This window comes from Ascaphus truei, chromosome 5 (genome assembly GCF_040206685.1).
Source record: "Ascaphus truei isolate aAscTru1 chromosome 5, aAscTru1.hap1, whole genome shotgun sequence".
NCBI lineage: Eukaryota > Metazoa > Chordata > Amphibia > Anura > Ascaphidae > Ascaphus > Ascaphus truei.
Window position 1 is genome coordinate 55,605,393 of NC_134487.1, and position 11,285 is coordinate 55,616,677.

Genomic DNA, 11,285 nt, shown 5'->3' on the forward strand with positions numbered 1-11,285 from the left:
TTAAGCCTATAGGGAACCATGTTAAAAATGGTTTTTGAAGCAAAAAGTGGCACTGTGTGCTCGTTTACATGTCATTTCCCGGAATCCCTTGCTGCAGTGGAAGTGCTGTGTGCTGGGTGATAATGAGGAAAGTCGGGGTTGCAGACCTGCCTAAGACATGCAGATGAGCATACAGTTGTATTTGCATATTTGCATATTTGCATTGCTGTGGAGGGTTTTTGTCACTTTTTTTACTCACCATAACTTAACTCAGTGTATATATATATATATATATATATATATAATAGTTGTGTGAATGAATTTTATGGTTTTACATATCAGGACATAATAACAATCATCTGTTCCTTAGCAGGTGTTAAAATTAAGTAAATACAACCTCAGATGAACAACAACAACACCTGACATATTACACTGTGTCATGATTTATTTAACAAAAATAAAGCCAAAATGGAGAAGCTATGTGTGAAAAACTAAGTACACCGTTACTGCATCAAATGCCCTTGATTAATTGATCATCAGCAAGTGTGACCACCTCTATCAAAGCTGAAGTTTTAGCAGGTTGCTGGTCTGGAGCATTCAGGTGTGTGTTAACACAACGCCAAGGAGGAAAGACATCAGCAATGATCTTAGAGAAGCAATTGTTGCTGCCCATCAATCTGGGAAAGGTTATAAGGCCATTTCCAAACAATTTAAAGTCCATCATTCTACAGTGAGAAAGATTATTCAAAAGTGGAAAACATTCAAGACAATTGCCAATCTTCCCAGGAGTGGATGTCCCAGCAAATTCACCCCAAGAGAACCTTGCAGTCATTGAGTTGACCATGAACTCCTCTGTATACCAAAGTATTCTAGTGTCAAATGTGAGGCCATCTGTCCGACAGCTAAAGCTTGGCCGAAATTGGGTCATGCAACAGGACAATGATCCCAAGAACACCAGCAAATCTACAACAGAATGGCTGAAAAAGAAAAGAATCAAGGTGTTGCAATGGCCCAGTCAAAGTCCAGACATCAACCCAATTGAAATGCTGTGGCAGGACCTTAAGAGAGTTGTGCATAAACAAATGCCCACAAACCTCAATGAACTGAAGCAACTTTGTAAAGAAGAGTGGGCCAAAATTCCTCAACAACGATGTGAGAGACTGATAAAGTCATACAGAAAACAATTACTTCCAAGTTCTACAAGCTATTGAATCATTTCGCTTTATTTTTGTTAAATAAATCATGGCACGGTGTAATATGTCATGTGTTGTTGTTCATCATATATATCTGTAAGTAAAGATCGATAATGCAAGCCCTTCATTTTGCGGCTTTGCTGTTTTCTTAGGTGCCTTTTCCCCCTGAAAGTATTTCTAATACATTTTGTTGGGGGGGAGAGGTCTGATAATTCTTACTGCAGCAGAAGCTGCTGCTTGGCAATATGCTGGATAGGATGGGTAGGGCCCATCACTCATTATGGGCATTCGGTCTTTGCAAAATAAGCCAATTTTTTTTTGCATTAACACTGGTCGCATTTGTCTCTTCACTGTCAGAAGGGGATTATGCATTAAGGATGCGGAAAAAACAATCATATACGTTTTCATAAATAAATTCCATTTTTTTTTTTTTAATTAATTAAAGAGTTCATTCAAAAAAACTTAACCACCCATCACACTTTGCCCTTCGGAGCCAAGGACCATCAATTTAAGGCTAACATATTGTATCACTAAAATCACAAATGTACCGTTCATGTAAAGAACGGATTAGTTTACTGCTTAAAATCCCATTTTCACAAGTACTTACAATTTGGAAAATGAGAACATGGAAAAAGAATATAAGAATTTACCAATACAGTTTCTAAGGGAAAAAAAAAAAAAAAAGAATAAGTGCTATCACACTCAGGAAAGATCAAGTTTTTAAGTTTCACTAAACATTTTTGATTAAAGTGAATATAATGATGAGGACAAGTAAATAAAGAATGGTCTAGATGGTTTATTCTATATCTCCCCCTCCCCCCAAAGCAGCCAATTGATTACAATGTGGAATTTCGGCCAAAAATGACTAGATCTGCCACTTTGGCGAATATAGAAAAGGCACCTAACCCTGATTCCAGTGCAATGCCTATGATCCCATCAAATCATTCAGTGGTGGAAAGGACTTGAAAAGACTGAAGGTGTTTACTTTAAATTAATTTTGTAACCCTACCATCACATAATGAATGTTGTCGAAATTGTCTGCACAACAGGATGCCGCCCTCTCTTCTTCGTGGGACAATGTTCTGTCTAGAAGAAACAATGGATAACAGTGCTGTAGGTTAAGCTTTTTAACTAAATGATTCAAATAAAATCAATCAAGTTGGACCCAGGGCAGCCAACCGACTGTGTTAGGCCTAAACAATTGCAAGCAACAAGCAACCCTGGATAGGTGGCGGGCTTGGAGGAGCAGCCAGTGTCCAACCCGAACATGGAGGTGAGTGTAGGGAGGGGCATATCTTACTCGGCTGTCATTGATGACCCTCGGTGAGCCCTCATACATGTGAACCAGGATTGGGTCACGTTTTCGGTTTGACTTTTGAAATCATCACAAAAAGCAGTGTTGTTGCTATTATTCAGGAGATGGGGGAATAAAACTGGGGGTTCTGTTATAAAATTAAAGTTTCCTGTCGGCAAGGAAGAAAACAATCCCCTTGAAAAGCAATGGAGTTTTTTTCCCTTTGATGCAATACGTGGAGATGTTCTGTGCCCCCCGTTTTGCAGCAGGAAGGACTTTGGTACGTAACCTCTTCAGGTACATATTGATATTAACAATATGCACTTGTTACATCATTCCTTATTAAACTGAATTGAAGCACAACTGTGATCTTAATGGGTTATCAATAATACATTCTAAAAATAAACGGTGGCACATTTTTTTTACTGTAACCATAGCAACCAATACTTCTGTTGGAGCACAATGTTTGTACTGATTATTTTCTCAGTCCATTAGTGCGCCTACTCATATGTTCACAAAAGGTTCTGTAATACCATTATAGTACATTGAGAGCAACTAGAAGAAGGGAGAATTGGTGGCTCAGTGAGTACAGACACTGACCCTGTAAGTAATATCAGTTTGATACCCTGGTCCAAATCCCAAATCCCAGTGTCGGCTCCTTGTGACTGCTCACTTTATTGTAATAATCAGGAATTTTGAGTCACATTGGGAGAAAAGTGTAATATGAAATAAAGTTGTTATTATTAACTGTAAAAAATATATGCATACTGTACCTTGGACACTGCTGTAATATCCTGTTAGCTGTTTAGTGGTCCATGCCCTAACGTCAAAAGATTGTTCCTTGCCTACAGAAATATAGTTATATAGTGTCAGCAAAAAGCACTATATATACATACTTTTATCCGAGTACATCACTTTGCTCAATAAATGATACTAAAATATATTATTACATCATGTAAATGTTAACAACACTTATATTTACTAAGCGGTGCTATTCCATAAGATAGGCCTACCCGCGCCAGAAGTCATTTTACAGCCCACACAAGTGAATGAGCTGGAAGGTGTTTTCTGATGCCCCAAGGCCTCAAACTCTGTGTCAAACTCTATTGGCTGCAAAACTGGTGAAAAAATAGTACAATTAAGCTGTGCCGGATTTATCAGGGAAAAATTATGATATTTCAGTGGGATGTTTTTCTTTGATAAACCTGGTGTTGTTTTATACCTTAATATTGTACTAGTTTTATAAGCAGGAGACTGACCTAGAACACTAAAAATTGCAAAGATAACCACTTAAGGCAGAGGTTCTCAACTCCAGTAATTAAGACAAGGTCAAGCTTTCAGGATATCCCTGCTTCTTTGACTGAGCCACTGATTGAGCCACCTGTGCTGAAGCAGGCAATTCTACTGAGCCACCGGTGCTGAAGCAAGGAAATCCATACAACCTGAGCTGTTGGGGGCTCTTGAGGACTGCACTTGAGAACTCCTGACAAGGTTTTCCCGACCATACACTCAAACTTTATTTTTGTTATACATATATCTGGCTCCATAATGACAAAGTATCAGGAGTTGTGAAACAAACAGAAATATGATTTATTGCATGCGTTATTTATCACATCAGATATGTTGCAGTGCACATAATGTTTTCAATTTGACTTGGCACACATTAAAGAGGCATGCTACTTACAGAATTGTCCATTTCTTTACAAGTAAGGCTAAAATAGATGCTAACATATTGAGGAAGCACTTGGCATACTGTAGCTCAAGCAATTTAAGATGAATTACCCAATTGACCAAAGCTTGTTAATTGAACACTTATGGTTCACTGGCGCCACTGATTACTCCATAACTGAAATGTATTTATTGTAGATGCCCTGTATCTGATACAATAAGGAATATGTACAAATAATGAAAACTGAATAGTAAAAAATAGGCATAGTGTGTACAATTTGGCGAGATTGTCCCATCCCTATATTGCGATATAGGCCACATTTAGTGCTCCGTGCCACGATGCCCTGGCAGCTTTTCAACTGCATGCAAATTAAGAAAAGGGGCAGGGGGTATTTTAGGCAAATTTGGTTTGCTTCCCCCGACTCAGCTACATAAGCAATTTATAGTCAATATGTGTCATATTCTTTTGTTTGTTAAAGTAACAAAGTTTGCTGAGGTTTCCAGGACCACATAAAGGTGGCCCATATTGACTAAGCAGCACTATTTCAGAAGATGATGCCTTCTGGCATGAGAAGACATCTTATGGCCCATTCACTATAATGGACTAAAAGGTGTCTTATGAAATGTGTACGTTATATTTCAAAGTCCCTCTTTGCTTTAAAACTGGAACAACTATGGTACAAGTAAATAGCATCAGATGTATCTCAAAGTTCTAGTAGTTGTATTGGTCCTGCAGAAATGTAGATTCCTGCAGACCAAAATTAGAGTTCTTACAGTAAAGATCAAATATAGTTAACTGAGCTCTTGAAACATTATAGGTTTCTTCTACCCTTGAGTACCCATGAGTATACTTGAAGAAACCCATGAGGTTTTGAAAGCTCGACAAAAAATCCAAAATCGCACCAGCACTCTTGTTGGACGTTGTACTGCTGAACCCCCATAACAGAGACTGAGTATGGCCTGGTGTGTTGCATTCCTGCACAAAAAGGAATAATGTTTAATATAAGACTAAACCAGGTGTGGGTAAAATACATTCTCAACCATTCTTTCCGGCCCGCCGCCTCTCGCCTCAGATGCAAGAGCGTCAGCTGAGGGAAGAGAGAGAGTGGTGGCGGAAGGCTACCCAAGTGGGGCCTAACATGGAAGTCAAGCCCCACCAGAAGTTCAAATTCAGTGATCACGTGTGGGTGGGCTCCAGTCCCTCCATCGCCGCCACTGTACTATTACCTCAGGTAGAACTCCAAAATGGAAAAGAAGTTGAGTAAGAGAGAAGTGAGACGGGGGAGTGAGAGAGAAGTGACATAAGGAGGGATGAGAGAGACGTGAGGCAAGAGAAGAAGGGCGAGAGAGAAGTGAGACAAGGGGGAAGTGAGAGAGAAATGAGAAAAGGGGGGGAGAGAGGGCGGAGAAACAGGGGAGATAAGTGAGAGAAGGGGGAGAGAGAATGAGGGGAGAGAGAAAGGAGGGGCATGTAGGGGAGATGCAGGTATGAAGAGTATGTGGGGGAGAACCTGGTCAAGGGAGCATGTGAGTGAGAAACAGGTGAGGAGGGAAGCATGGTGGGGAAAAGCAGGTGAGGAGGTGATTATGTGGGGCCATGCACTTAATCTATATTAGGTGTGTGGCCCCCAAAGCTTACCAAAGCTTGGGAAGTGACCTCCCCAGCAAAAATAATTGCCATCCCCTAGGCTAGACCATAGAAGACAGCAGAGGTCAAGAAGAGACAGAATGGAAGTAAATCACCAGAGAAGCAAACCTTATCACTCAACTATCCCTCCTTAGAGCAATACATGATTTAGCTATTTACAGGTGCGCCGATGAGTATTCTAAAACTTGCCTTAAACTTGCCTTGGAAAATCTGGGGCTATCACCAACAAGATCCAGGTACATGCTGCAAACATTTCAGTGACATTTCTGCCGAGACTAATGGCCCATCGGATTAACACAGCAGGGGTCCCTGGCAGTCCCATTCAGTTTGAATGGGACTTCCAGGGACCCCCGCTGTTAATCCAATGGGCCATTAGTCTGTCTGCTGAAATGTCACTGAAATGTTGCAGCATGTACCCAGCATGTACCTGGATCTTGTTGGTGATTGCCCCAGATTTGTTTTAGAATACTCGTCGGCACTACAGTACCTATGAATACTGGACAATGCAAAGAACAAGAATCCTCCTAATACACGTTATCCCAAAGGAATGCAGAAGATAAAGAATGTATGGGAAATTAATGACAGAAGATAAAGCCATGGTGAGTGGAATGCACATGAGCAGAATGATGTGAGATTAAAATAGGGATAAAGTTTTTTTTTTCTTCAAGTATATACTGTATACTAGTGCTTTAGGAGAGATTCTTTGTCTAGACCAGTGTGTTAGCTCACATCACATGGACGCAACACTGTACTATTTATCCTAATTACATACTGTTACTAAACAAAATCTACATTGAGAAACATATTTGTGTCAAACTACCTCTTTCAACTCTGAAAATATTCACAGTTGTGCTGGTCCAATTTTGGATTGTTTGTATATATGGTTGCAGCAGTGCGATGGTGATACGGGACCTGAGTACCTGTGAACTACAACTCTAAGGCCTGGGACATAGTAAGTTTAAGCTCGCTGAGGCGGGCTGAGCCACGCTGAGCAGATGCACAAAGCCCCTGCATCTGTCATCAGCGCTGCTATAGTTTCCCCCTCCGCATGCGTGCTGATGCGTGCGGAGGCTCAGAAACTTTGCCGAGACAGGCAGGTTTCAAATTTGCTGCCCCGCCCCTTGAGCGCGCTCCCTGCCGCGCCTGCAAGGATAGAAAAAAGCTCTATTTTCAGCAGGTGAGGCAGAGCAGGACCGCGGCTCAGCGCGGCTGAACCATCTATGTCCCAGGCCTAAGAGAACGAGTGGGTGACTGCCAGTTGTAATCTTTCTCTTTTGATTTGAAAGCTCTATACACTATGAAGAGCCCTAATATTGGTCCCCTAAAAGGCGTCACAACTTAAAACAAATATATATCACATTTATCAAAACATTTCTATTGAACCCAATGGTGTATCTTCTTTTTAAAAAATATGCTGTGGTTCTTTTGTACCAATTTTACCCTGGCAGCTAGGTGACTTACAAAATGTGCACCAAGTCTGTTCAATACCCCCTGTGAGTCGGGTAATTATTGCAAATCTGACCACAATTACTTACAAGTTTAGACATTAATTAGCAATATAATCAAAGAGTAACTTTTGATAAAGCCCAGACGCCTGCGCGAAACGCGTTAGAGGTTTTTCCCCTTACTGCTTTTTTTATGTGCCAATAAATATTTTTTGTGCTAGTCAACGACAGTCCAGTCATATTTTCTCGTCAAGCACATGCGCCGCCTCCCCACTTTACTCCTATATTGATTCGCTTTCGGCAGGAGCACGCTGACAGTTCACGAGGATCCACGGAACAACGGAGTGAGTACATCTTCATTACAATCACTCACTACACCACGGTTATGTACCACAATGCTGTGATATTGCGGAGTTAACACTTTTTGCCTTAAAGGATTAGGCTAGTTAACCTGCAGGATACGTGGGAACTTTTTATGAGTATATTAAGTGCATTAAAGTGAATTCAGCGCCTCTCACTGACAACGTGGGACATCTCGTCTAATGCTTAATTGCACTGTGTGGGACTTTTTCATATGCTGAGATTGATTTTCATGTCTATGTTTGTACGGACTTTCCTCAGGGAAGCATCGCTTGGGGGTCTTTACTCCCACCTTCTCTATAATCAGAGATGGGGGAAAAAGTAACAGTATATAGCAGGGTCCCCTGGTGCGTGGCCCTGTGTTCCCTTACCTCTCGGCGCGGCTGCGCCTAGCAGCGGAGGCAGGGACAGGAGCGGGCGGCACTGCGGGGGAGTAGGGAGCAACGAACGGCTCGCCGGAGGCTCCCTCAGCAGGGCGCCGCCATATTGGAAGCTCGCGCACGCGCAGAAGCTCGCACATGCGCAGAGGCACAGTAGGGAGTGGTGGCCATTACACAGAGGCTCTCCATGGGGAACTACGAGCCCCATAATGCATAGGGGCGAAGAACACATGACGCCAGGGAGCCAATAGCGTGGCTGGATTCCCCTGCACAGAATAAGATACATTGAAGCGCTATGTACATTAATGGCGCTATACAAATAAAGACATACAGTACAATTTTGCGCTGTAAAGACCACGCCAGTTGGAAGAGGGACTGCACAGGTTCAGGTAGCGTCCAAGGAGCAGTGCTCCACTGGGCTAGGCCAGACCTTGTTCCCTAGGTCCCAGCTAGGCCCCTATTCACTTGTAAGCTTGTGCTGCTTTAGGGACAGGCCCTTAGATAGGGATTCTGCCCCATTAGCATTGGTATAGTCAGGGACACAGCTGCAACACGGCGCAGCACTGCAAGGTGGTTTCTGGGATCAGAGCACCACAAAGGACACAGAGACTATCCTGACGGTGATATTATCCACGCCGGAATTCACCCCACGCGGTGGCGGAGGACGACGTCAGGCCGGACGGATTCCCTTGTGTATTCTGCAATACCCGGGTGCAGGAGCCCCGGGCAGGTATCATTCTAAAAGTGCACCAACACTGTACAGCATGGGGCTGATCACGCCTAAAGGGTGGGGGCTACACTTGGGGACACTTACGTGGTAGAGTGGCCAAGGGCCTCGGACAGTACTGTGGACACACTATGGGGTAACACGGTGGTGGGTTACTACAGCCGGGCCTGGTGCGTGGGCAATTGTACCTCTTATGCATTATAGAGTGGTTAAGTTATATATCGATGTGTGCTTAGTAAAGGTCATAAAAGTTATTGTTAAAGTCTGTGTGGTATTATTATTTGTTCCTGCACGGGGTTATGCCATATAATTCGAACCCGTACAGGTGGAGGCACTGTTATCTAGTATCTCAGGTATACCCCAGGCTCTCAGTGGCGGAAGCTCAGATCTCTGTGAGCCAACAGGTAATATCAGCACCAGTAGACTGGGGAAAGAGGGCTACAAGTATATATATATATATATATATATGTATATATATATATATATATATATATATATATATATATATATATATATATATATATACGTTATAGGACATATATAGTTACATAGTAGATGAGATTGAAAAAAAGACACATCTCCATCAAGTTTAGCCTATGCTAAAGTTAGACGACAGATACTTTATCCTATATTTGTATTTACAGTATTTTGATCAAGAGGAAGGTAAACCAAAAAAAACAGTGAAATATCATCCAATGCTGTCTTATAAGAGGGAAAATAAATTCTCTCTTTACTACAAAAAATGACAATCAGATTTCTCCCTGGATCAGCATCCACCCCATGTTTACTTATTTGGTATATCCCTGTATATCTTTCTAAAAAGATGTCCAACCTTTTTTTGAAGATATTTTATTTTTCTAATTTGTATATGGAAAGCATGTGACAATGTATAATTCTACATTCTTACCTAAGCCGACAATCAATTGGTTCTCTTGTTATAAATCTGTACAAATCCTGATTGTGTGCCTAACATAATGGCCGCCTTTCAGTTTCAATCAATCCTTCAGTCAGTATCATTTAGTAGCTACAATGTATCCTTATACTACTAAGGTAACGTTATCTATTGTTACAGTTTACCAGTTCCCAGCTCAAACTGCTGGATAACAAATTATGCCAAACAGAAAGAGAATCTCCTGCGCTTCTCCCTTTGGGATTCTCTTTCTGTTTTGCACATTTGTATGGCCAATTCCTTCACTAGCTGCATGCTCTTTATACGGAGAAGCGCAGTTATTATATTTTTTTAACAAATGATGCCAAACAGGAAAGTGTTGCAAATATCTTGCACTGCTGTGGAGGAGTGCTACCACCTGCTATAGAAATCAAACTCGTTAAAAATGGCATTATGAGTTTAATTTAAAAAAAAGTCTCTATTATCTAATACAATCGCCTGTTGCTAAGCGCTTCCCCTAATGCCTCGTATTAGTGAATACAATTGTGAGATATGAACATTAATGCTGTATGCCTCAATAGACAATACTATAGGAGTACCACAAAGAGTGTCAGATAGTACAAACGTTGCAGCCTACAAAGTATCTTGATTTTTCTTAAATCAGCGTTCTAATTATTTTTAAAAAATGATTTGGATTTGGCGCTGTGGACTGAATGAAAATGCAGGGACCGATAATGTGCAGTAAAAACGTAGTCAAACCAGATGTCAATAGTTGAAACGTTGATCATTTTTAAATATGGTTTGATTTCATTTTGATTACACCATTATCAGTCCCAGTATTTTCATTCAGTCCACAGCACCAAATCGAAGTCATTTTTTTAAACTATTATCAGATACCACAAAACTGATTTATTTAAATTTAAAAACATTCGTTTTCACATGTTTTGCTACTTTAATAATAAATATATATTTTTTAACTAAAAAGGGCACAATGGGAAAATAACCAGTTAAATGCGACAACATCAGTACTAATACGGTCCCACTTTAGTGCCTTTCTTAATGACATTTTAAGACTGGACAGAAGTGAAAATGTTCGCGGGTGGCAAACAGTGGGCACCTAACAAAGGGGGGGTTCAAAATAAACACTTAGCAATATTATGCATTTTATGCTATAACTGCTAGTGGACTAAGTTATGCTTTTGGACACAATTAAATCAAACTGCCCTACTCCTATACAAAAAAAGCAAATACTGCACAAACCACCTGTGATGATCGTGAGGGTTTGGCCCGGGATTAACGGGGTTACCCCCCAATGGCCCCCTCTAACCGCACCAGGGAGACGAGGGGTTAACTGGACTGAGGTCCAGAAATGTGATTTAACCCTTGTTATGACATGTAAATGTATGTTCCCCTGTTCCCCTGTCCCATTGTAATGTCTGGTTTTAATCAGTGTCTGCATCACACACACACACTAGAATCCATCCGGGAGCACAAGGGTTAATAGTCCTTTAATGATTATAGCTCTTTGTGAAATACGTTTATGTTTTATGTTTAATACTGTGTCCTAAGGCAGTGGTGCGCAAACTGGGGGGCGCGCCCCCTTGGGGGGGCGCAAGATTATGTAGGGGGGGCGCAGGCTCCGTGCGGGGAAACCTGGGGGCGGGGCAGAGCTGTGCCAGAAGCTCCGTGCAGAGGCTGCTTC

At 41.5% G+C, this 11,285-nt stretch overlaps 1 protein-coding gene across 2 annotated transcripts in view; it reads right to left on the reverse strand.

Annotated features, from left to right (window-relative positions):
* The window catches only part of TTLL8 (tubulin tyrosine ligase like 8), a 214,132-nt gene that overhangs the window by 180,705 nt on the left and 22,142 nt on the right, over window positions 1–11,285 (reverse strand). For both annotated transcript variants that reach the window (XM_075599830.1, XM_075599829.1), the window contains exons 5-6: window positions 3,240–3,311; window positions 2,182–2,258 (exon numbers count right to left, since the gene is read on the reverse strand). In XM_075599830.1, coding sequence (XP_075455945.1) covers window positions 2,182–2,258; window positions 3,240–3,311 — 149 coding nt within the window. The remainder of the gene's footprint in view (window positions 1–2,181; window positions 2,259–3,239; window positions 3,312–11,285) is intronic.